The sequence below is a fragment of the Neovison vison genome, chromosome 3 (genome assembly GCF_020171115.1).
Source record: "Neovison vison isolate M4711 chromosome 3, ASM_NN_V1, whole genome shotgun sequence".
Classification (NCBI taxonomy): domain Eukaryota; kingdom Metazoa; phylum Chordata; class Mammalia; order Carnivora; family Mustelidae; genus Neogale; species Neogale vison.
In genome coordinates this window covers 197,961,868-197,988,918 of record NC_058093.1, presented here as the reverse complement: position 1 = coordinate 197,988,918, position 27,051 = coordinate 197,961,868, and the positions used below count along the sequence as shown (strand labels likewise).

Here is a 27,051-nt window from a genome sequence, read left to right as displayed (position 1 = left end):
TAAAGTTCACCCATTTAGGGTACACAATTCTGTGATTTTTAGAAAAGGTACGGAGTGGTTGTGCGGCCGACATCACGATCCACTTTTAGAAAATTTCCGTGAACCCGAAAACGATTCCACCTGCTCAGCGCCGTCAGTCCCCAGCTCCCCGCAAGCACGAACACCTTCGTCCCGTAGATCTGCCTATCAGAACGTTTCACACTGACAGCATGACACCGCATCATGCGTTTGCGGCTGACTCCTGCCACTGGCCCTTCTCTCGGGTCCTGACCCGGTGCAGACCAGACGGCGGGTCGGGCTCAGGCACTGTCGCCCCGCTGGCCACGTCTGCCTCTGCAGATCCTCCGCCCAGCAGCTACCGTCATCTCCGACGCAGGACGAAAATCGCTCGTAGCCCACTTTAAATCCTCTGGTTTCTCCCACCGCTTTCTCAATAAAATCCAAACTTCTTACCACGGCCCGCAGGACCCCACAGGACCTGACCGCCTTCTTCCCCCAAGCCCTCAACATCTCCATCGCCTGCTTTGGACTCCCTTTGCTCCAGCCACACCTGCCTACTTTATCTTCCCTGGCCCGTGCGCTTGAACTTGGCGATTCCTCCCTCTGCCCAGTACACCCCTCTCATTGAGCTTCTCAAAGCGGGTTCCTTTTTTTTTTTTTTTAAAGATTTTATTTATTTATTTGAGAGAGAGAGAGATCACAAGTAGGCAGAGAGTCAGGCAGAGAGAGAGAGAAGCAGGCTCCCCGCTGAGCAAAGAGCCCGTCGCGGGTCTCCATCCCAGGACACTGAGATCATGACCTGAGCCGAAGGCAGCAGCTTAATCCACTGAGCCACCCAGGCCCCCCTCAAAGCTGGTTCCTTTGGTCCTCAGCTCCAATGTGCCTGCCTCTAAGGCTGTCCCAGACCCCTAGCTAAGGTAATCTCCTATCCCACCCCGTTTTATTTTGTTCATCACACCTACCGATGACTGAAATTATCTTGTCTGTATTTATTGCCCATTCCCCCCCCCCAACTAGAATGTAAGCTCCACTAAACAAACAACATTGCCTTGGTTATTAACAGGGCCCGGCATACAGAAGCCACTCAATAAATATTTCTCAAATGCATACATGAATGTATAAACTTAGAAAAGTTAAAACCATATGGCAGGTCCCTCAGATCCCATTCTTCTGCCAAAGTGAGCTTTTCCCCTCTTAACTGCAAAAGGCATCCTAACAAAGCCCACCAAATCAGGCTCAATTACCTGTCACTTGAAAATTTCAAACTAATTTTCCAGAGCTAGTTATATTAACTGCCATAGAAAAACTTCCTGAATCACTACAATTAATTGACCAATGGATATTTCCTTTTCTTTGACAAAATACAATTTGTTTTACTCTTTCTACAGGGTGTAATCACTTCCACCACAGAGATCCAGATCAAAGAAAAAGAGAAGCAGAAGGGGAGGAATCGGTATTTCTCAGTGCAGTACACAGAGTGGTACTTGAGGGAGAAAACTTCTTTATGTCATTAGTTACATGTTTAATAGGAATCAGTAAAAAACAGAACTAGGCTTACAGATTTACACTGGAAAATGCAACAACATATCTGATGTGTCCGGGAAGTCAGAAGGCACCACGAATTCCATCAGAGTACAAAGGGAAGACAGTCACATCTCAAAATTACGTTTACTGACCCTGTACAAAGTCCATCTGATACATGACTAAAATTTGTCTAGTCCACAAAGAAGATGCAGAGATTTGCCATGTGGCCCTGTGGGCTGTGGTTGATGACATCCATTCCCCCCACCCCCACACTACATCATTCTGTCTGTCTCCTCGCCGGGAGCCACAGGAGGAATTTCTCTCAAGCATCAACTAGGAAAAACTATCCTTCACTGAAAACCAGTTTATTTTACATGGGTCTATGATTCCTGTACCTGATCATACGTGCTGACCTCTTCTTCTGGTTTTGTTTTACTCTCCTCCCAATATTACTTTCCCTCCTTCAGCCTCCACATCTTCCCTCCTCAATTTATTTGTGTATATTTACAAAATAATACATACATTTTATGGTATATACATTTTAAGGCTTTATGAATTTTTAATTCTTTCTTTGAAATAGAGGAAATTAACCAACCAATTCATTGGAAATATATAAGAATTTGAAGAAAATACTTTCTAAAGTAAGAATAACTTGTGGACCAAAACTCCCGAGACTGTGGAAACTTTTGATATACATGAAAGCGTCTGATAACATTTATTTACACCGTTGACCCTCTTGTGCATTTTGCTTGGTCTAGCCCAGCAATGAGAGTGTCTGCTCTGCATCTCACACACACCTGGATAGTTACGTATGTGAATTAAATCCGCAGTGCACTTAACTTTTAAAAAATCTAAAAAATAAAGCGCTGCATTTATTACAACTTTACAAAGGCACAGAGGAGTACGACAAGTCACTGAAGCAAAAGTCTGTGGTCTGTAAGAAGTCAGGTGGTAGTTGCATTTCAAGCTTTGCATGTTCTGGTCCAGGGGTTACTGAGGAACGCAGCTAATACGAAGAAGGATACCAAGAGTAAGCCCTTGGCTACGCACTGAGAATAAGGTTCCCCTGCAAGAGAATGAACCAAATGAAGCAGAATTCTTATTTCTTAACTTTTGGGGGGAATTACTTAGTAGAAATAAACCAAAACAGTAATAGTGATCATTTCTAAGTAGAAACCTTATCAGTAAATTGTTTAAAACTCCTTCGATGTGTTTTTTTAAGTTTTCTGTGACACATACATATTTTTTAAACTATTTTAATTGGCAAAACATTAGTGATAACCCTTCCAGAAACCTGCTTTACCCTACCTTGATAATAATGAGTCAGTGGATATAGAAGTTGCGGCCAACACACCTCATTTCTGTTACAGTCATATTCTGTAAAATTGATCTGGAATCTAGGAAACATTTTAGAAGATTACAATGGGCAAAAAAAAAAAGCACACTTCTGATGAAATATATCAAAACTTGAATAAAGAAAGAAACTTCTTATTTTCAAGTATATATTTTTCTGCTTCCTAATAATGTCAGGTAGGTCGTGAACTGGATTACCTTGTCAGTGGCCGGGGTAACTGGGCAGGTATCTTAATGAACTGGACAGAGGCACTGACAGGGAAAAGGTCGGCCTTATCCTCACAGGTAAGCCCACACTGGAACTGCCAGTTCACTGTAGAGAACCTGGAAGGAAAAGATTAAGCAGGTAACACACCCACCGCTCACTTCTGGTCTGTTAAGAGTATCAGGGAACCAACAGCAACAATATAAATCGGGATTCTCCTAAAGAAGGTTCAAATTCGGGTGCCTGGGTGGCTCATTTGGTTAAGCCACTGTCTTTGGCTCAGGTCACAGTCCCGGAGTCCCGGGATCAAGTCCCGCATCGGGCTCCCAGCTCCATGGGGAGTCTGCTTCTCCCTCTGACCTTCTCGCCTCTCATGCTCTCTCTCACTCTCTCTCTCTCAAATAAATAAATAAAATCTTTAAAAAAAAAAAAAGAAGAAGAAGAAGAAGGTGCTATTCTATTACTGTTTTTCCCCCCGTTGGACGATGTAAACGTTCCAACATATGCACAAGGAGACAGAGCAGCGCGGCGAACCACCCAGCTACAATAATAAACAATTTAATACGAACAACAACAGCAGCTAGCCATCTTTGAGGGGTTTCCAGGTGCTGGGAGGAGTACGAAGGTGTTTTCTACACACCACGTACACGCACAGCGCATCCCTCTCAGAAGACTGCTACCAGCTGTGTTTGGTGGTTAACATCTGTCGGTTCTGCCCATCCAGCATCCCATCCCCTTCCTTCTGGCAGCTGCCCCCCAGCTTCCCCTTGGGGAAACCCCCTCCCCACAATATTCCCTACTCAATATGCACGGATTATTATATTCCCGGATCTCCCCTTTGTGCCCCCTGAGAGAGCGCACAGAATCCCTTACACACAGCTTTATAAACACCTGGGAGAACAAGTTACCATTACACACGCAGATGATAACATGTTTCATTTATACACATAAGCAGGTCCCGAATAATTGCAATTCATAAATATGCACTCTGACTGCAGGTTAGCATTTCCCAACTCTGGAGCACCTGCCACTTTATTGACTTATCCGAGATGCGATCACACCTTGTCTCTACGCCAACGATCTCGTGCTGAGTCATCCCTTCCACTGCGCCAGCATCTGAGACGAGGATGCGGATGTGCAGCCGGGCGGGAACATCGGCGCAGAGGCCGTGCACGCTGAGAGGCGGGGCTGCACCTGGGTCGGCGGCATCTGCGCCTACAGCAAAATATCAAGTTGTGCATTTTGGAAAGAATAACCATGGTTTTTGCACAGTGCCATGATACGGAGGAAAAATTGGAAAATGTTATGGGATAGGAATCACACTTATGCATCTCTCGTCTCTAACAGGCTCTTGGTATAGTCACTCTGTGACCATGCGAGCCCTTGTGTTCAAAATGTTTCCTCGTCTGTTAAGTCAGTCACCAGAACTTTTAAAATCCCGGACCCACCATGATAAAAGCAGACATCTGGATCCAGTTCCCAAGCTCAAGCTCCCCAGAGCTTCAGCAGAAATACCATCCAGTTGCAGTAAAACACCATGAGACTGAGTCCTGGCTGACACTGTTCTCGTACAAGGCATCTGAGACATTTACAATCCGTGCTAACAACTCCAGTTAGTAGGGATTAAAGAGCAAAGAAGCAATTTCCTATTATGTTGCCATAGAGTAACACAATGAAGAGAATGAAACCGACTAAGAAGTTAGTAACTGCGGGAGGTGGGTAGCAAATCATGAGGGGACACTGGGGGGGACTTGAAAGTTGTGACAATTTATGACTTCCGACTTCCTCCTCGATGTGTGTGTTCGACATCTCTTCTTTTTTTTTTTAAGATTTATTTATTTATTTACTTATTTGACAGATCACAAGCAGGCAGAGAGGCAGGCAGAAATAGAGGGGGAAACAGGCTCCCTGCTGAGCAGAGAGCCCAGTGTGGGGCTCGATCCCAGGACCCTGGTATCACGACCTGAGCTGAAGGCAGAGGCTTAACCCACTGAGCCACCCAGGCGCCCCTCACCATCTCTTCTGTTTATCAACCAGGATCAGGGTTGATTTTGGCTTAGACGGCCACAGAAGCCAACTGCTTTCACCCCGAAGGCAACGAAATGTCCCCACCTCAGTCCTTCTTATGGAACCTTGGGGCTACTCTATCTCGAAACCTCCCAGTTTCTCTACTTCTCAGGTGCTTTACTGATTCCTTCCCTCCATCCTCCTGGATGTCACAGCTCACCCAGCTGGCCTCAGCAGCAAACCCCATGGGCTGACAAACCCCAACCTCCAGATTCTGTTTCCAAATGAGGATCTAACTCTGGGCCTAGTGACTCAAGCACCGGGCAAGGAAGGATCGATGCGTCACAGCCTACGCGCCCCATGGCCCCCAGGACCCCTCCCAAAGTCAGAGAATGATTTGGGGCACTTCTGGCCCACAGACATATTACATGATCCCTCGCTGGCACAAAGAGGGCAGGGGACCCGGGATCCTAACGATCCAAACGAAATCACAAGGGGTGTGGAGAGCACAGGCACAAGTCTGGATGGGCCGCTGTGTGAATTCCAGGCTGCTGAGCGGAAGCAACCTAAGGGGGACAGAGAACAGGAGCCAGAAAGCTGCTTACCACCATCCAGGCCAAGGGGAGGGGCCCAGCAGAATCCTCAGTGACAAGAGGGGACTTAGGACAGCAGATGATGCACAGCCAATTTCCTCTTTCTGGCCCCAAAAGGCAATGCCATTAATTAGAGCACTAGAAGAAGCCTTCCTTCCGTGGACATTTCCATACTCAAGACTCCCCTGACTTGCCCGCTGGGGAGCCAGCAAAGAGGCTGGAAGCCTGGGTCTGGGGTCCAGCTATACCACGACCAGCTGAGCCCTTGAGCTTCTGCCCTGAGCAGCTAAGTGAGCAGCAGCTCAGGGGCGGCCATTTTAGATGGGAAGGTGAACCCCATTACTGCCTGAGCCACACCCACTCCACCTCCTGGCGCTCTGTCCCCATGGTGCAGGACGCTGCAAATTCCTCTGCTCAAAGGCACAAGACTGCAGCCTTTCCATGGGCCTGGGTGGGGCCTGCTCTCTTACCCACTACGCCTTCACTTCTTTCCGTTGTAACGGCTGTCCTGAGAGACATTTCACACCAGACCGTTCACCCAGTTAAATGTACAATTCAATGGTTTCCAGTATATTCACAGAGTTCTGCGGCCATCACCAAATCCATTTTTATTGCCCCAGGAAGAAACCCTGTATCCATTAGCAGTCCCTCCTCACTCGCTCCCATCTGCGCCAGGCCCTGGCGACCAGCTGCTCTCTGTGGCAGCAGATCGGCCCATTCTGGGCATCTCGTACACACGGCCCTGAAGGGTTCGGGGTCACGTCTGTCTGGCTTCTTTCCCTCAGCATCATCATTTCAATCACCTTGTTTTAAATTAGCAATATTGCTTGTATAAACTGTAAAGTCTGCTCTCAACTGCCCATATTCCTGGCAATCGAAAATAGCAATGCAAACTGAAACAGACTGAAAATCTTCAATCTTCATTTAGACTTTCTTTTACAAAGGCCGTTAGCTCATGAAACAACGGGGCACTGAACTTCATGCGATTTCCTCTTTTTTTTTTTTTTTAAATAGTTATTTATTTATTTATTTATTTATTTGAGAGAGAGACAGTGAGAGAGAGCACGAGCGAGGAGAAGGTCAGAGAGCGAAGCAGACTCCCCATGGAGCTGGGAGCCTGATGTGGGACTCGATCCCGGGACTCCAGGATCACGCCCTGAGCCGAAGGCAGTCGTCCAACCAACTGCGCCACCCAGGCGTCCCACATGCGATTTCCTCTTAAAAGCAGGGGGGTGCGCCTGGGTTGCTCAGTCGTTAAGCGTCTACCTTCAGCTCAGGTCATGATCTCGGGGTCCTAGGATCGAGCCCCGCAATGAGCTCCCTACTCAGCAGGAAGCTTGCTTCTCCCTCTCCCACTCCCCCTGCTGTGTTCCTGCTCTTGCTGGGTCTCTCTCTGTCAAATAAACGAAATATTTAAAAAAAAAAAAAAAAAAGTCCTCATGGGTAAGAGGTAAAGAATGTGAAAAGCCTGATGCCGGACAGCTAACCTCTAGACAGACCTCAGCCAAGCTGCAGCGCAGGCAGAAGACTCATCCCACGACTCCCCCGCACAGCCCACATAACACACTCCTAGCGACGAGTTACCCGCCGCACATCTCTGCAGCTCTGACTTACGGATTATTTCCAGCCAGCCGTCACTAGGATCGCTGTAATCGGAGTTGCCTCTCATTGCAACATGAGTTGCTTGTACTAATGAGTCAAGTAGTTCAGCAGCATTCTCCCTGCAAGAGAGGAAGACATTTCTCAGCGCACGGCCAATGGGGCTCATCCTGAGGTCCTTTCCATGGAGTGTCCAGGTTGTGCTTGCTGGGGGCCCAAATAAAAACTTGCCAGAGGAAATGGCATTAAAAGCAGCTGGGCGCCTGCATTCTCTTCAATGGCCTGCCCAGGAGGGACCTAAGCCACTAGGGGAAGATATACAGAAGCAATTGTTTACTCTGGGTTTTAAATATTGGTGACTCATGTTGCTATCATGTAGTTTACAGACTCCGTTGAGTGTCATAAAACTTGGGAGGTGCATAGATCACGTACCCAGTTACCAGGCTAAATTTACAGGCCAGAGGGATCCGAGAGCAAAAGGAACGTAAATATTGAGCTAGAACTTTGAGCCATAAGATTAAGTAAAGATTAACAACTGGAACTTAGCGGGGCCCCCAGGGTGGCTCAGTTGGTTAAGCACCTGAGTCCTGATTTTGGCTCAGGTCATGATCTCAGAGTTGTGAGATCGAGCCCTCCATTGTGCCCCACGCTAGGCATGGAGCCTGCTTGGAATTCTCTCTCTCCTTCTCTCTTTTAAAAAAACAGAAAAAGAAGAAGAAGAAAAGGAATTGGAATTTCGCATCCCTCCTTTCCAGTGATGTCACTGGCAGGTACAAACCTTATGAACAGCAAGGCAGAGACCGCCGACTCCAGCCTTATTCCCCACGGTCAAGAGCCTTGCTGAAACTTACACCTGTCTACTTCCCTGCTTAGTGCCTCCCCATCTTCTCCCAGCTCCCCAGAGAACATGCTACTCAGGATATGTTGCAGATGAAATGGGGTCAGAATGCACGCACTTACAACCTCCAACGAGATACTCCTTTACACCTACTGGGACGGCAACTATCAAAACAACAGAAATTAACCAGTGTTGGGAGGATGTGGACAAACTGGAACCATCTCACATTCCTGGTAGGAATATAAAATAGTGCCGCCACTGAAAGCGATGTGGTGGTTCCTCCAAAAATTAAGCATCTAATTCCTGTATGACCCAGCAATTCCTCTCCTGGAATGGTTACACCCACGATCACTAAAGGCAGGGACTCCAATCAAAACTGGCACATGAACCTTCACAGCAGCACTGTTCGACAGCCAAAGGCGGAAACAACTCAGGTGCCCAGGGACGGATGAGCAGATAAACAAGCTGGAGCAGAGCCAGGCGGTGGAACGGGATCGGGATTCAGCCATGAAAGGGAACAGAGCCCTGACACCTGCCACAGTGTGGATAAACCTCGAAAACTTGAAGCTGAGTGGAAGGGGCCAGACATGAAAAGCCACCTACTGTAGGATTCCATTTATGGGAAAGGTCTGGAACAGGTCAGTCCCTAGAGACAGAACACAGATCAGTGGCTGTCGGGGCTGAGGGAGGGGAGAACAGGGGTGGATAGTTAATCGGTACAGGTCTTCTTCTGCAGAGATGGAACAAAATAAGGGCAGTGGTTGTACAACATCATGAATGCACTCAATGTCACCGAACTATTTACTTTAAAATGATTAATTATGGGGTGCCTGGGTGGCTCGGTCGTTAAGCATCTGCCTTTGGCTCAGATCATCATCTCGGGATCCTAGGATCAAGCCCCGCATCGGGCTCCCTGCTCAGCGGGAAGCCTGTTTCCTCCACTCTCTCTCTCTGCCTACCTCTCTGCCTCTCTGTGATCTCTGTCAAATAAATAAATAAATAATCTTCCAAAAAATAAAAAATAAAATGATTATGTTACATGAATTTTACCTCAATTTAAAAAAAAAAAAGAATGCATAAGCGTATCCATAAACACACCTTCCAAATGCCACCAAAATAAGTACAAAGTTCCTTATACACCATGTAACAAGGCTATGTATTCTTTTTTTTTAAAGATCATAGCTATTAATTTAAGAGAAATCCAAGAGCACAAGCAGGGGGAGGGGCAGAGGGAGAAGCAGACTCCCGGCTGAGCAGGCAGCCTGACACAGGACTGGATTCCAGGACCCCGAGATCATGACCCGAGCAGATGGCAGATGCTTAACCGACAGAGCCACCCAGGCGCCCCAAGGCTTATGTATTCTTTCAGTGTTAATCACACCAATTACATCTGCCTCCTGTCCTTTTTATGCTTGGAGGAGTGCTGGGTTCCAACAATGGACAGACTTTAGCAGAGCAACTGCATAAATAGGGATGAAAGGGTTCTAGTGCCAACAAAGAACTCCATTTTCCCTTTTACCAATGTTCTAATCAATTCTTTTTTTTTTTTTTTTTTTTTTTTTGAAGTAGGGCTCCACACCCAGTATGGACACCAATGCTGGGCTCAAACTCACCACCTCGAGATGAGCAGCTGAGCTGAGATTAAGGGTCTGACGCTTAACCAACTGAGCCACCCAGGGGCCCGGAATCAGTTCTAAAGAAACTACTATCCACTTCCACTTTCCACAAGTGTGTTCTACAGACTGCAATTTTTCACATTCATGTTGTCTGTCATTTCATGGGGTGAATTCATTTTAAGCAAACCACTCAAAAGGCAGGTAGATTCACCATGATGCACTCACCTGAGCCGAGTACAGTTTTCATGGATCCCGACTTCTAGAAGACATCCAGACAGTGTATCTTCTCCAAACAAAACAGGTTTGAAAGTTGCTGATGTACACAAACCCCTTCCAGCTAGAAAATAAAAAGATGATCCTCTATTTTTGCTAAAACAAAAATAAAGATTTACTTCAAAGTTTTTCTTTGAAAACCGAAAACCATCAGTAGAAATAAAGTTTCCAAATTCCTCAAGAACTGAAGTCATGGTTACTCTAATCTTTTCAAAGCTGAACAAAGGGGCCTTTCTGTATCCGAATAGTTGGCCCAGGATCAATGGTCTTTTCTGAACATGAAAGTTAATGCCTCTGGCACCAACGCAAAGATTTCCCATTGTTTGGATCAAAGTTATGGTCATATCTCCAATCACCACCATCTGGGACTACAGGCAACAATGACAAGAGACTCTACAGCCAGGCCCATATTTAAAGATTTTATTTATTTATTTATTTGTTTGTTTGTTTATTTTTTGTTTATTTGAGAGAGAGAGCATGTACTATGAGCAAGAGGAGGGCACAGAGAGAGGGAGAGAGAGAATCTCCAACAGACAGCCTGCTGATCACAGAGCTGGACTCAGGGCTCCATCTCATGACCCTGAGATATGACCTTGAGATTATGACCTAAGCTGAAATCAAGAGTCTGCCACTCAGTTGAGCCACCTAGGCACCCCAGCCAACCCCCATTTAAATCTCCCTTATGAATAACCAGCATTTCAGGAGCAAACAAAGTTAAATTTAAAACGAAACAAAAGAAAGCTGTAGAAGCCTGATCTCCTCCACCCTCCCCATGAGCTAAATAAACCAACAGGAATTTAAAGTGATTAACTACTTGATTAGATTCAAAATAAGGCCCTATTTCCAATTCTAGTTTGTCAAAGCGCGAATCAGATTACCAAACCAGATTACCCGACTGCCAAAGGTGTAAGGTCCTCTCATTATTCATCCTGTTGATATCCAGAGCTCGAACTGGCTTGCCAAGTTGGTAACCTAGACAAACGCGATAATGGGAAGTAGCTAAAGTTAACCCAACACAGCAAACCCTCATCAAATAGTATAAAAGAGGAAGAACACAGAGAAAGGAAACCTACAGGCAAAGTGATCAGAATACACTTGAGAAAAGAAACCATCTTCACACATTTTCTTTTGTTTTTTCTTTAACAAAGATATTTGTGTGACTTTTTATTTTTTTTAAGATTTTATTTATTTATTTGACAGAGAGAGAGACATCACAAGTAGGCAGAGAGGCAGGCAGAGAGAGGGGGAAGCAGATTCCCCTCCAAGTCGAGAACCTGATGCAGGGGCTCGATCCCAGGACCCTGAGACCATGACCTGAGCTGAAGGCAGCGGCTTAACCCTCTGAGCCATCCAGGCGCCCCTGTGTGACTTTTTAAATAAATTTTAAAAATAAAAAATCTGAGGGACGCCTGAGTGGCTCCATCGGTTAAGCCACTGCCTTCGGCTCAGGTCATGATCCCAGGGTCCTGGTATCGAGTCCCACATCCAGCTCCTTGCTGAGCCTGCTTCTTCTTCCTCTACTTCTGCCTGCTGCTCCCCTGCTTGTGCTAACAAGTAAATAAATAAAATCTTAAAAATAAAAAAAATAATAAAATCAAATTTGAAAAGGCACAAGCAGGCAAGAGTCAGTCCCCGCCCCGTCACGCCTGAGTACTCGAGGAGTGGTTACTACTGCTGGTCCCAGGCGCTTTAAAAGTAGTCTTAAACCAAAGCAGCCTTTCCATGGAACTCTCTGGTAAATCAACCCCACCCCCTGTGATTCCAGTCCTATTCCTAGTCTCTCCTATTAGCCCGCATTACTGTTTCTGCTTTTTCTTTTTTCATATTTTATTTATTTATTTGACAGAGAGAGATCACAAGTAGACAGAGAGGCAGCAGAGAGAGAGAGGGAAGCAGGCTCCCTGCTGAGCAGAGAGCCTGATGCGGGACTCGATCCCAGGACCCTGAGATCATGACCTGAGCCGAAGGCAGCGGCTTAACCCACTAAGCCACCCAGGTGCCCGTTTCTGCTTTTTTATTATGAAACGTTCACATGCACACAGAGATGAAGGGAATACCACCGAAAATCAACAACCGTGGATAATTAGCCAGCCTGGTGTTCTCGAGATAACATGAGCACACACACAGATTATTTCTGGCGAGACCTTTAGAAAGTAAGCTGTAGAATTGACACTTCACCTCTAAGAGCTCTAACATACATCTCCCAGAAGGAAGGATATTCTTCTACATAACCATGATACCAATATTCCTCCTGAGAAAATTAATAATTTCTAATAATCAAAATGTATCATACTTCTACTTCCTCATATGTCCCCAAAAACATGTTTTAGAGCCTTTTTTACAAACCGAGACGAAGTCAGGGTTCACGCCTAGTGCGTGTTTCCCACCTTACCTCTGAGCATTCCTGAAGCAGCAAGAATTGAACCCGGGTTCCTTCCCGAGCCCTCCGGCCGCTGGTCGGTCCCTGCCCATCTCCATCTCCCAGCGGCCCCGTTGCTGCCTCCCTGGCAGCCCCTGGGTTATTCCTGTCCCCAACCCACACTATCTCCTCTCCCAGGTACAATCTCCTCCACACAGCCCAGAATAGAAACTTGCCAGAGTGCAGAACTCTGACTCACTCTGCTTTTCTTCCAGCACTGAGATCAGAACCTCCACAAACTAGGTACTTGACACAGGTCCTTCATGATGGGCAGTGGAGGTGGACGGTCAACATTCCACTGCTCTCAAGTTCTAGGCCTATCTGTGAGTCCAGCCCACATGTATTAATTATCTTCTATTGTTCTCTGTTGTGTCTATGACCTGGTGCCGTCTTTCCAAGTAAGAGAGTTAATTCCTTGAGAATTATGCCCGTGTAGTGTACTCCTGCCAAAACCGTTCCTGCCTCAGAAAGTGCTAGAGAATGATGGCCGTCCATACACAACTTATCTCACAGACTGACTGGTTCTGGGTTGCAATCAATTAATTCTTTTTTGACAAGAATGTCAACACTTTTCACATATTCTAATGGTGTTTCTCAGAAATCCTGTTAAATTAGATCATTAACTGAAAACCCTTAAATTTCAGGAGGCTGCTTTGAAATCCAAAACTATAAAGTCCAAAACTCCACATTAACAAGTACACTAAAATCTCATTTAAAACAAAGTAAACTTGGGGCACCTGGGTGGCTCAGTGGGTTAAAGCCTCTGCCTTCCACTCAGGTCATGATCCCAGGGTCCCGGGATCGAGTCCCAAATCAGGCTCTCTCCTCAGCAGGGACCCTGCTTCCCACTCCCCCACCTGCCTCTCTGCCTACTTGTGATCTCTCTGTCAAATGAATAAATAAAATCTTTAAAAAAAAAAAGGGGGGGGGTGCCTGGGTGGCTCAGCGGGTTAAGCCTCTGCCTTCAGCTCAGATCATGATCTCAGGGTCCTGGGATCAAGCCCCACATCAGGCTCTCTACTCGGCGGGGAGCCTGCTTCTCCTTCTCTCTCTGCCTGCCTCCCTGCCTACTTGTGATCCCTTTCTCTGTCAAATAAATAAATAAAATCTTTAAAAAAAATTTTTTTTAATTAAAATAAATTAATCAGGGTGCCTGGGTGGCTCAGTGGGTTGAGCCGCTGCCTTCAGCTCGGGTCATGGGCTCTCTGCTCAGCCGGGAGCCTGCTTCCTCCTCTCTCTCTCTCTCTGCCTGCCTCTCTGCCTACTTGTGATCTCTCTCTGTCAAATGGACAAATAAAATCTTTTTTAAAAAATAACTAATTAATTAAATAAAGTAAAATCAGGTGATGTTATATTTGTACATAATCACAAAATGCACAACGTGACCAGAAGTTCCCAGTCCCCGTGATATATAGCTTCTTGGTTCTATAAAAGCTAATTTTACCTACGTTATTGGGCATTATCTTTTTTTTTTTCAAAAGACTAGTAGCTAAAGAGACAAAATGTTTTGCATTTACAACAATTTGTTACTATCTAGGACACTTCACGTTAAATAAAAAAAAAGTTGTTATCAGAAAAAGAATACAGTGTCACAAAAGAGAAGAGAAAGGTTAGAGTCACAAACTAAAATCGGAAAGAGTACCTTACAATTATTGTAGTATAAGAGTACCGAATTAAAATATGTTTGTAGGGTCAGCAGTTGACATACACTGTCTTACCTGGATTTCCAGAAAATTCCTTTGCTTCACCACTATTATAGCTTAAAAATTTTACTGTAAATCTCTGTGTCATGATCCCTAGAAATAAAGCAAAATGAAAATACAACGTGTACCATTTCACTAGGAAAAGAAATTATCCCCCATAGTGTTATTTTCTTTACTTTATAATTACATTTTGCCATACAAAAGAAAAGTTTTCTGTTAAATCACAAATACAAGTAAGAAACAAGCCTGACCTAATTTTACATGTAATAATTATGAGAATCTTAAAGAAAGAAAAAGAAATGTTTTACACTGAAAACATTCTCACTGCCCTCAACAAACTTACCTTTCTGGTGGGCATTAATTTCTGCCCGGATAATTTTGACAGTTATTTCACTGATTGTATTATTATTCCATCTGAAAATATAATGTTCTTCCACATTCACGTTTCTGGAGGCTGATTCATTGCTTAAAAGTGTTCCTGAGAATAAAAAATACTTTCATAAATCAATGACCCTCCTGGGGGCTCAGGTCGATCGCTGGCCCCACCGAGTCAGCACGGGCCCCCTCCCCTACAGCATCACAGTGTCCGGGGGGGAGGTCTGCCCTTCCGCTCCACTGCCGGACCCCCAGAATGCAGCTCATGGCTCGACACACGCACACGCCCGCTCCAGTGTTTGGCAAGGACGAAGGACAGAATGTCAGCCCCTGGGAGCCGAGGCCCGCCATCTAGCTCACTACCGTATTATAGGTACTTCGCTAAGATCTGAGAAATGAATAAAGTTGAGAATTTCAACACATTGTAAGGAAACACAAATATCCTTCGTGAAGAACAAAAATCCTGGTGCTATTAGCGAAACTCTGAATGTCTTGTTTGGCTGCGTCAAGACGGCAAAGTTTAGTTATTTTAAAAAAACAAAAAAAAAAAGGAGAAGAGAGAGGAAGAAGCCTACATACAGGCTCCCTGAAGACCAGCAGGGCCCCTGGTGCCCACAGAGCTCAGGGCTGTGAGGAATGGCTCCAGGCGGCAGACAGTGCTGTGCAGCGAGGCAAGACAAGTCAGGAACAAACCAAATGTGGGCCAGACAAACTTCTAACTGTGGGGAAGCTCCTTAAATTCTTTGTAAAAATCGGGGCACCTTGGTGGCTCAGTGGGTTAAGCCTCTGCCTTCGTCAGGTCATGGTCCCAGGGTCCTGGATCGAGCCCCACATTGGGCTCTCTGCTCAGTGGGGAACCTGCTTCCCTCCCCACCACCCTGCCGCTCTGCCTACTTGTGATCTCTCTCTCTCTCTCTCTCTCTCTCTCTGCAAAATAAATAAAATCTTAAAAAATTTTTTTTTTTTAAATTCTTTGTAAAAACCTATTTCCCTCCAGGACTACATATCCCTTCTCAGAAAGGACCTACATGTTTCTGCAGAGGTGACAGGGAGCGTGAGTTCAAATACCTGTCCTGGTGATGAATGCATCTGGGTCGGCGGCTTCCTCATAGGTTACTCTCGGCGTAACGATGCCTGAGAAGATACCGGGGTCCGTTAGCCTCCTGAGGACGACATGGCCCAGCACCAGCATGCTGACTTGGTCAAGGGCAAGCTTACCAGGCAACTATGGTGACTGCGCCTGACCTGTGTGCCAGCTGCTAACCCTCCCTCACCTCCCCAGACGCCCCCCTCCCCGGGGGATCCCACGGGCCTTGGCATCTGATGATAACTGGGGAGGAGACTGGCAGTCAGGGACAGTGTGATCTGAGAGCTTCTCCCCTGCAGAAGCGAACACGCGGGCCCCTGCAGGGCAAGCAGAAGACGGTGCGCTTGCTCTAGAAGCGATTTGGCGCTGCCTCAGAAAGTCAAATCACGGGACACCTGGATGGCTCGGTTAAGCATCTGCCTTGGGCTCAGATCATGATCCCATGGTCCTGGGATCAAGTCCCATATCAGGCTCCTTGCTCAGCCCATAGCCTGCTTCTCCCTCTGTCTGCTACTCCCCCCTGCTTGAGCTCTCTCATTCTCTGACAAATAAATAAAATCTTATAAAGAAAAAGAAAGGGTGCCTGGGTGGCTCAGTGGGTTGAGCCTCTGCCTTCGGCTCAGGTCATGATCTCAGGGTCCTGGGATCGAGCCCTGCATCAGGCTCTCTGCTCAGCAGGGAGCCTGCTTCCTCCTCTCTCTGCCTGCCTCCTTGCCTACTTGTGATCTCTCTGTGTCAAATAAATAAAATCTTTAAAAGAAAGAAAGAAAGAAAGTCAAATCACAATGTCACTTGGCCATCCCGCAACTGGGTGCAGGGCCAGAGAGACGCGAACACGTGCCCACACAGACAGTCGCACATGAGCATTCCCAGCAGCAGGACCACAGCTGCCAACAACCTGCCGAACAACCCAAATGCCACAAAGGATGAGCGGGTGACATATGTGGCACGATCGTTCATGGGATGGAACAGGACACAGCCACGCAAAGGAGCGGAGCTCTGGTCGGTGCGGCGGCCCGGGAACCCTGCAAACATGATGGTAAGTGAAGCAGCCGGACACGGAGACCACTCCTGCAGGATCCCTCATGTATGGGAAGCGCGGACCATGCAGATCCACAGGGACAGAAAGGGGAGGAGTGGTTGCTAGGGGTCAGGGTATAGTGTCTCCTTTAGGGGCAGGAAAATGTTGTGGAACTAAACGGAGGGGGTGGTGGCACAGCTCTGGGAAGGAACGAAATGTCCCTGAACTGCACACCTCAACACAGTTAATTCTCCGTTATGTGAGTTCTACCTCCATTTGTACAGAAGAACGAATATGGGACGTGCTGCCCTATGGAACTGGGCTTTATCTGAGGAAAACCTTTCCTTTAGTTGAGAGTTGAAGTATTTTAAGTTGATCCAGTGGAAGTGATTTATATCCTCATGGGATCGCAGTTTATGTAGACACTCAGGTCTGTGTTCTTCTTCTTTCTTTTTTAAGATTCGTTTATTCATTTGAAAGAGAGAGAGAGCACGCGCAGGAAGGGGCAGAGGGAGACGCTGAGAAGCAGACTCCCCCACTGAGTGCACAGCCTGACAACACGGGGCTCGAACCCACGACCCTGAGATCACAACCTGAGCCGAAATCAAGAGTCGGTTTGCTTCACCGAGTGAGCCACCCAGGAGTCCCACGTTCTTTTCTTAGACCAACATGACGTACCTCCCACTGCACCATTCTTGATCTTCGCGTGGATGACGCCACCATCTTGCTCTTGGTAGGCTTCCAAATTAGTAGCACACCGAACATCAAAATTGTGAAGGAACGCCACGGGCGCGTTCTGCACGCACTGCCCAGCCAGAGACACCTGAGGGTAAGGGAAATCCCAACAAGGCTATGAGCTCTGTCAAATCACAAAACACAGGTCAGTGGCCCATATAGGCCTTCTTCCCGCAGCCCATGCCTACTGCTGGGCTAGTCTTCAAATAATGTCAAGTTCACTGACTAGATGAGCCACAAATCGACTATCTAGTTCATTCGCTAACCATAGTCTGGAAGCAGCCGGTTGAGGAGTAGAAGTATGTAACATAAAATAAGAAAACTCCTGGAGGGGCGCCTGGGTGGCTCAGTGGGTTAAAGCCTCTGCCTTCGGCTCGGGTCATGATCCCAGGGTTCTGGGATCGAGCCCCACATCGGGCTCTCTGCTCAGCGGGGGGCCTGCTTCCTCCTCTCTCTGTCTGCCTCTCTGCCTGCTTGTGACCTCTGTCTGTCAAATAAATAAATAAATAAAATCTTAAGAAAAAAAAAAGAAGTGGGATAAGCCTCTGCCTTCGGCTCAGGTCAGGATCTCAGGGTCCTGGGATCGAGCCCCACATCGGGCTCTCTACTCAGCAGCAAGCCTGCTTCCCTCTCTCTCTCTGCCTGCCTCTCTGCCTACTTGTGATCTCTGTCAAATAAATAAATAAAATCCTTTAAAAAAAGAAAACTCCTTGCTGTATTTGCTTTGCAGAGACGTGATTATATTCAACTTCACTTTCTCTCCCTCAGGACAAACAGATTTTTGTTAAAACCATAAAAATGGATTCCTTGAACAGCGAAGAGAGACGGTTTAGACTCCACGTTTTCTTCCCACAAATATCTTTTCCTCATGATTTTGGACTTAAAAAAAATAAAGGTTTTACATAAAACTCTACAGCCTTGAGATATTTTTCAAAGCTCTGGACTATTACATTAAACTGTCTACTGTCTACTTATAGCTTATTAGAAATTGGCTGTTAAACTAACAGAAGCTCAGAATGGTAGTTAGTTCCATGGAATTGAGAGAATGTCTTTTGGTTGGGAAGTTCACTCTCACATTTAGCAAAAACAGTGGCTAATTTAAGAGAGACTATTAAAATCGACACCATAAAGAGCTGCACGCCTGGGAAGTCCACAGGAGAAAAGTAACTTAGGATAAGATTTTTTTTTTTTTAAAGATTTTATTTATTTATTTGAGAGAGAGAGACCGTGAGAGAGAGCACGAGCGAGGAGAAGGTCAGAGAGCGAAGCAGACTCCCCATGGAGCTGGGAGCCTGATGCGGGACTCGATCCCGGGACTCCAGGATCACGCCCTGAGCCGAAGGCAGTCGTCCAACCAACTGAGCCACCCAGGCGTCCCAGGATAAGATTTTTTTAAGTTAAATTAACAAGATGGGAAAAAATGTGAAAGGCCCCGAGCACATTGTAATTGAAATTCTTACCTGCGGAATGGTGAAATATGTCTTGTCTACAGTCATGATCGGATCTCCTTGCTTGTAACCGAAGTCTGAGAGGTCTCTTAGATCAGCATGCAGATGCACTCCAAAGGAAGCACGCCGCTGAGAGGAGCTGTAGATCAACGACAAGGATGACCACGGCTCCTCGCGGCTGGATCTCCTTTAAATTTTTGTTTTACTTTTTTAATTACAAAAATAACACATGGACTAAAAGCCACAGAGGTGCACATTTGAAAGTGGTTAGTGGCTAATTTTATGTTATGAGAATTCTAGAAGGGGGGGAGGAGGAGGAAAGAGAGAAGGAGGAGGGCGAGGAGGGGGAAGGGGAGGAGGGGGAGGGGGAGGGGCAGGAGGAAGAAGAAGGAGGAGGAGGAGGAGGAGGAGGAGAAGAAAAAGAAGAAAGCTGTCAAATTTCAACATCAGGGAAAGGTTCAAGAAAGAAACTCAAGCCCCCAGGGAGCCCAGCCTTCCTTCCCCAAACCCAGATCGTCACTGTTAACTGTTTGTGGCATCAACAATTTCTCTCCAATGAGGCCCAATTCTTTTAAAACCTTAGCGCAAAATAAACTTGCTAACAGAAATCTAGAACCGACTGGCGACTAGAGGCAGTGAGGTCGGGGCCGCGAGAGGACACGCACAGGGAGCCATGGTAGAAGTAGCCCAGGAAGGGCGAGTTGGCCGGCGAGGACTGCACACACAGGAACGGGAACCAGCCGGGCGCCCCGCGGCTCTCCTGCACAGAGCACAGGTGGTCAGAGTCGGGACTGACATCGCCTCCGAAAATGCCGGTGAAACAGGCCTCTCTGAACAGCTCCGTTAGATCGGACGAGCATTCCTGGAAAGGAAACAGAGGGGCAGTGAGCAGACAGAAGCTGCCGTGGGGCGCCCCCTCTCCAACCCCCAGAGGCACTCGGGCGAGCAGGACGCCGCTGAGGAAGCCTGGAACAGAGTCTCCTGTCCAGGCTCCTGTGCTCTGAGCTCACAGGAAGTAAAATCCTGCTGGAATTCCTCTCATCAATTCCCTAAGAAGCCTCCAGGTCAGGAATTTCAAACCGTTCGGGGAATCCCATCCTTACTGGGGACATGAGATGTGCCCACAAAAAAGAGAGAGAGGGAGAGAGAGGGGGAAAAGAAAACAGTATGAAGAGAAGATAATACGGAATAGATTCCAAATGGGGAATAAAACAGAGTAAACGTCTCTTTTTAATCGCCATCACCATCCAAATCCCGAGCCCGGAGAAACCTAAGACATTTCGAGTCAGGGCAAACAGTCCGAACTCCTAAGAATCCCTACAGTCCGCACGAGAACACAACCAGTTAATGTCATCAAGAAGTGACTTCATTTCTGTATTCGGTCATTTGTCCATTTTCTTCCCTGATTCACAGAGCGTTGAGAGCTCAAAGTCATGTCCTGAATGCCTTGTTTACTGACAGTAGAAGAATACATTTTAAACAAGAATAGTTCAAATTAAAGAACGGATCACAACTAAAGTGGTGAGTAGCAGCTCCCAGAAGACATCACTGACCCAGAAGGCCAGTGGCTGGCACTGCATGCTTCGATACCAAGTAGGACAAACACAGAAGTCAGAACCGGGCACAGGACTGCAGTCTGGAAGACAGAGAACAAGAATACCATCTTGACACTTCCACTGATACTGATTTACGATGTGTTGGATTTTTTGATTAAATATCATTGTTATTGTAAATGCAATTGTTAGCATTAGATCTACCCTAAAGTTCCCTTTTCTGCTTTTCTCTTTTCTGTTTTCTGAAACCAACCACAACATAATTGTGCTCAACCAAAATCAGGAGTGACTGGGGTCCCAGGAAATGTGCCACATCTCTCATTCCTCTTAAATCGCAAAGAAGGATTACAAATGCGGATGGTACCTGCCAGATTCCTAACTATGACCCCAAAAGCACAAGCAACAAAAGAAAAAACTGATGAACCAGACTTCATCAAATTACGAAACTTTCCGGCCTCAAATGGTACCTACAAGAAAGTAGACGACCTACATAATGGGGACACTTGTTACAAATCACATACCTGATTTGAGACTAGTCTCCAGAAGGGTATAGTAAACTCTTATAGTTTAACACCAACAAAATAAATAAAAACAATAAAAATATGGGCAAAGGGCCTAGGAAGACATGTCTTCAAAGATACACAAATGTACAGTAAATGCATGAAAAGATGTTCAACATCATTTGCTACTATAAAAATGCAAATGAAAATCAGAGCAAACTACCACTTCACACCCACGAGGACTGCTAAAATCCAAGAGATCACGGTAACAAATGTAAGTGAGGACATGGGGAAAATCGCCACCCTTCCCCGCCGATGGGAATGTAAAACAGTGCGGCCAGTTTGGAAAACAGTTCCTCCAAAGGTTAAACCTACAGTTGCCAATAGGCCAGAGCAGTTCCGCTCCTAGGTACTCTACCCAAGAGAATCGGAAACCAACATCCAAACAAACACTTGCCTACAAATGTTCACAGAAGCTTTATTCATCACAGCCAAAAAGCAAAAGTAACCCCAATGTCCATCATCTAATAAACGGATTGGAAATCTGTGGTTTATCCCTGCACTGAAATGTGACTTGGCCATAAAAAGGAACACAGCTCCTGCCACCTGCCACAATGTGGAACCCTTGAAAGCAAGATGCCGAGCAAGAGAAGCCAGACATAGGAGGCCACAGGCTGTCAGAATCCGCTTACACGCAACGTCCAGAACAGGCCAATGCAGAAAGCCACAGCACAGAGAAAGAGGGGCCCGGATGGGCAGTGGGCAGGGGAGATACTGCAGAGGGGCACAAAGGGTTCTTTTTGGGGTGACGGAAATGTTCTCAAGTGGGGTCATCGTGAGGGTTGTGTACCTCTATCTATTTACCAAAAAAATTACCTTTCCATAGAGGCTTCTCAGTAAGATAGTAACACCATCCCCTCAGTATAATCATCTGAATCCTGACTTTATTGGAAGAGATCCATTTTTTTTTCCTTCCCTAAACTAGACCGACAGAACTAAACATACTCAATTTGAGTATTAGATTGAGAAATTAAATTGAGAAAATACTCAATTTGAAAACAAGTTGCAACACAAAACGCAATCTTAGTTTTCAAAGCCCATCGCTCAAATAGCTGTGGATGGAGACTGGCTGGTCTTCCTCACAGGCCCTCAGGCGGCAGAACCTCTGCACCTGGAATGGGAAAGGACGGACCCACCTGGTCACAGCAGCAGCGAACATCGCAGGCCCCGGCTGTCAGATTACAGGGACAAGGACCCAGGGGCTGATACACCTGATTGGGAATAACAGTCACGTTCTCTGAAAAGTACAAAGAACAGAGAAGTCCAGCTATGAAACACGCAGACAAAGCACTGCCACGGTTTTTTGGACGCTCGAAAGAAAGCTGCACGATTGTTTTACAAATCACCGGGACCAAATAGGACACGTTAAGGAAATCCCTGAGCTGTGCGTAAACCCTCCCCCAGGCCTGTTATCTACCAGCCTACAAAACCCCAAATACAGGAAAATGTGCGAGTCATAATAAACTAAAACTTGTGGTTGATCTTAAAGATAATTGAGGGACTAAAACTGACAAGCTGGGATAACTGTAAGGCACTGATTGTATGTTTCTATGCGCTGAACAATGCCTTTCATAGCACAGGCTCACATTAAGCACTGACTCCTTCCATTTCATTACCTCCCCCAGCAGAAAAACCGAAACCACAGTGACGGTTCAGATGGCTTATCTGGCGCCTATCTGGCCGCAAGATTCTATCTAATGATGCTACCTGCTCAACCTCCTATCCTATCACACTGTAGACCCAACTCATCACATCCTGATTCTGGTTCCAGGTTGAAAGTGGGCGGGGAAATGAATAATTTTTACATGGATTGGAAAAGGAATATGTTGTATTACATTTCAACCTCCTAACTCGGAATCCAGACAGCAGTGTTCCCAGTTTCTCTGCAATAATTTATTGGGTAAAACTTTCAGTCTGCTGAATTTTACTTTTTTTTTTTTTTTTTTAAAGTAGGTTTGATACCCAGCGTGGAGCCCGACACAGCGCTCAAACTCATGACTGTGAGATCAAGACCTGAGCCAAGATCAAGACTCGGACGCTTAACCAACTGAGCCACCCAAGCGCCCCCTGAATTTTACCTTTGCCCTAGGATTTGGCACCTCTTGAAAAACCAGGTAACGAGGATTTCTTTAAACTCTATGTAACATTTAACTTCAAGGACACGACAGCTGCAGCACGTGAAGCACCGCTAATTAGTAGTCTACACTATCATATAGTAGAACCCCAGTAGGTCAATGGCATCAGGAATGAGGAGAAGGTCTGAGTAACAGACTATGTCACTCAGACCAGACAAGGCTCTGACCATCAGTATAATTAAACCTCTCGACGGAAGCAAGGCATTTTAGAATAGGGTTTTACTATACGATATATAGATAGATGTTTGTGTATCTATCTATACATCTCCTCTGCTGTTTGCTAGCTTCATTGTTACTAGGCATACCACGTACCTCCTGTCTGTCTTTCCATCCTTTTTCTTGTTCTGAGCTCTGTCTGACTGGGTGCAAAATGTTTCATACCTTCATGGGGTCAGACCGGACATCGCATAATTATCAGTATACAGACACTCTAATTTTCCGAAGTTTGGCTAATTGCACAAAGATGCTTTGAAATATTACCTAAATGGACTCAATATTTTTTAAAAGAAATTTTATTTATTACCTAAATGTAGTCAAGTCAAGATTTTTTAAAAGAAAAAAGCTACTACTTTGAATGTTAGGGCTACCACTCATCCCTGCGGTAGTTTTTTTAAACACCCCCCCCCCGGATATTATTTTGTTGGTTTGTTTTCAATTTTAAACATTAGAGAATGTTTTTTCTTCTAAAAATAAAACTTGAAACCTTTAAATAGGTCACCGCTTCACATGTTCAAAGAACTCACGAGGATCTAAGAAAAAGGTTCATAGTAAAGTCCCTATAGCCAGCCCCTTCCTGTTCCCACATAGCTCCTCCAAAGGGTCCCCCATGGTCAGCGTCTCAGACAGCCTTGCAGAACTTCTTTGTGCAAATATAAATATATATTCGCATTCCATGCTATACGCACCCAGCTGCATCTGCTTTCCGCAGCTGGAGATCTGTCTTGGAGAACCTTCCACGCCAGCACACTGAGGGCAGAGTGGCCCGCTGAACAGCCCTATCTTCGCTTATCCAATCCCCTCCACTTCCGAAATCACATAGAGGACCACAGTGGGGGAAAGTGATGAGGGAAGTGATGCTGTGGAGTCTCAAAGTGACAGACCTTTGCTACGAAGGAGCCACGTGGCTCCCTTCATCCCAGATGACCATAAAGGCGAGAGATGCTGGAGGTGGTTGCGGTAGGCGGCACCTATCGAACCGGACCCCTCACCACCGGCACACCTACATTCTCTCGTTCTGAGAACACTGCCATGGGAAAGGGAGAATAACACGACACCACTTTCAAGTCCAAACACGTGTGTGCGCAGCGCTATCTGTTGTAGCGCTGGTTACACATCACAAGCCGGGACTGCCTGAAATTCCATCAGTAAGAGACGAGTCAAACAAGGGCAGCTCCACAGGATGGAGTACTAGGAGCTATTAAAAACAATAAGGAGCACTTTTCCATTTGTATGGCGTTTATTTTTAAAAGGTATAGAATAGTAAATTGTGTGTTATTAGTGTGTGTGTGCGTGCTGTTTTTAAACACAAGAATACCACACACTTCCATAAGTGTATATTAAGAGGCTGCCTTGGGAAAAAGAAGCTGGTTATCCAAAGCTTTCACTGAAAATCTATTGCGGGGGGTTTTTGTTTGTCTTGTAAACTCCTTCATTAATCTTTCCCTTGCTTTTTTGTTTTGTTTTGTTTTTGGTTTGGTTTGGTTTCAAGATGGAGTCACAAGAATCCAATGCACAGAAACAAACTTCACGCTCTCCCTTGAATGCAGTCCACAAGGGTACAAACAGTAGAGCAAAATAAAACAGATCCGAATTAAGTCAAAGAGGACAAAGTGGGAATTTCTAAACCAAGAAACTTAAACAAAAAGGAAGTAGGTTTAGGAAGGCAAGACGGACTCAAGAGCAGAGTATACAGATTATGTGGCAAACGCCTATAACTCAACAGATAAAGTCAACAGTGAATGTTTTGATTGTCAAAGACTTTACTTGCCTGATGCATTATGGGCCAAAGAAGAGTTGGCATAAATTTCCACTCGGATGAGTAGATGAGCTAAACAGGATGAATTGCGAGATGCTGATACCAGAAGAGCCTGGACCATACACGGGGACTCTGAGGAGGACTCCGTCTCATTAGAGGAACACCTTTGCCGACCCCTCTCCAACCTCACTGTCACCTCCAGTGCATTCTGAAAGGAAAGTATGCTGTCCCTTTTAAAGCGACTGAACACAGCATGAATCATTCTAAGAACGTACAATGGAAAACACGATAAAATCACCCACCAGCCTCAGCCCACTTTACAAAAGGAGAACTGTATACAAAAATGATATTATTCTGTTCAGTCTCACCCGGTAAGCCTAGGGCACTAGGCAAGACCCGATTCCTAATCCTCAGTTCAACAGGAAAGCAAGCAACGTCTGGATATTAGAGAAGACTAAACACGGGTCTGTCTGATAAATCAACTCAGTGTGTCCAGCACGATTTTAGTTTCTTTATCATCCTACCAGTGTATCAGCAGAACATCAAATACACGCATTAAAAAGTCAATGAAAACAGTCCCCAGTTCCTGGGATGCAAGCAAAGTCTGCCTTTCCCAGCCTTTATCTCCAGAGCTGATGCGCATACTAGGCACTCAATAACACATTTATTAAATGGAAGACAGTTCATCTCTCCAGGCTTGAGTATCCTTACACGTAAGCTCAGAGCTGAGTTAGAGCAGTGATTCCAGAAGATTTTTGAGTCACAGACCCATCTGATAATCCGATGGAAGCTGCTAAACTTCTCTCATCAGAAAAACGCACACAGAACATTACAGACAATTTCAGAGGGTTCACAAGCTTCTTGAAACTCGTCTAAGGACCTCTGACCCGGGCATCAGCACCTACTGGGCTGGGTGGGTGTCTACCCGATGTGATAACCCACGGGGTCGTGGTAGTTCCAAGCACAGAGAAAACTGTACCATGTCCAACCAAGAGTGCAGTGCAGATAACTGTGGGTCTCCACTGGTGGCACCAAGAACATTTTACCTCTGGCTTACCACAGTGGGGGTCACAGTCAAGCTCCAGTCTCCCGTCTCATTGGTCAGCACCCCACAAGCCGGAACCGGCAATAATCCTATAGGAGAGATTAGGACGCAGACACCATCGCCCAGCAGCTAAGGGTGTGCAGGCTGCAGTCAGGCTCCCTAGGAGGGAATCCTTTTCCCAGCCGAGGACTGGGCCTGTTACAAGCTGTATGGCTGTGGACAAGTGACAAGTGACAGCCTCTCTGTAGTGTCTTCATTTGTTAAATGGCATGAAAGGATATTACTGTTCCTGCTGGGAAAACGCGGGGGTGCACATGAAGCAGAGGGGACGGTGAATACTATACATTATTGTCCCAAGCTCTCTTACCCCGAGCCCGTCCGTCGGTCCTCTTTGGTCCACAGCAGCCTCCCAGCCCTGCTCCCATGGCCACTTTGCCGGGGATGGCGGCCGAGGTCCCCGGGGATGCCACATCCTGCGATGCCACCTCCCCGGGCTCCTTGGGCGGCCTGACCCCGGCCCACCCCACCCCCAACGCCACCCCCAGAGCAAGGACCGGACGTTTTACCTTCCTTGTCCTGCAGCAGGGTCAGGGACACGGTCACATCTTCGGTGCCTCCCACCAGGGACGCAGTGACCGCGGGACCGGTCATGCGGATGAAAGCAGGAAGGAAAACTAGGCGGGAAGGAAGGGGAAGGGCGGACTTACTAGTTGCAAGGACAGCGGGAGGAGTCCCAAGTCTGGCCCCTTAAACGCCTCATCCCCAACCCGCAGCCTGCAGGCCTCGGCCGTGAGGTACACACCCAGGTCCCCCCACAGCGGCCTCGGGATGCCCAGCAGAAGGAGGAGCCCCAAGAGCAGAGGGGCGGGAGGCGGCAAGCCCATGCCTGGGGCCTGGCGGGACTGGCTTCACAGAACCGCGCCCGCCTTAGAAGCTGGGAAGAACAGGGCCAGAAGACCCGGCCCGCGCCGCCTCGCCGCCGCCATC

The 27,051-nt window shown here is 46.5% G+C and overlaps 1 protein-coding gene across 3 annotated transcripts; it reads right to left on the bottom strand.

The window, feature by feature from the left end:
- Positions 1–1,498: 1,498 nt before the first annotated feature.
- TCTN2 (tectonic family member 2) lies at positions 1,499–27,051 on the bottom strand. Of its 3 annotated transcripts, none has more exons than XM_044243510.1 (18): positions 26,867–27,051; positions 26,631–26,738; positions 26,077–26,153; positions 25,032–25,227; positions 22,046–22,146; positions 19,462–19,658; positions 18,809–18,935; positions 17,292–17,436; positions 15,574–15,639; positions 14,474–14,608; positions 14,146–14,223; positions 10,900–10,980; positions 9,961–10,072; positions 7,297–7,403; positions 4,144–4,297; positions 3,076–3,201; positions 2,833–2,921; positions 1,499–2,590 (listed from the first exon to the last, which is right to left on the bottom strand). In XM_044243510.1, exons 1-18 carry the CDS (start codon positions 26,946–26,948, stop codon positions 2,487–2,489), a joined length of 2,085 nt encoding a protein of 694 aa, XP_044099445.1. In that variant the 5' UTR covers positions 26,949–27,051; the 3' UTR covers positions 1,499–2,486. The 3 variants fall into 3 exon arrangements, with proteins under 3 accessions (XP_044099445.1, XP_044099446.1, XP_044099447.1); XM_044243511.1 differs by having other exon boundaries at positions 25,032–25,215; XM_044243512.1 differs by lacking the exons at positions 25,032–25,227; positions 26,077–26,153.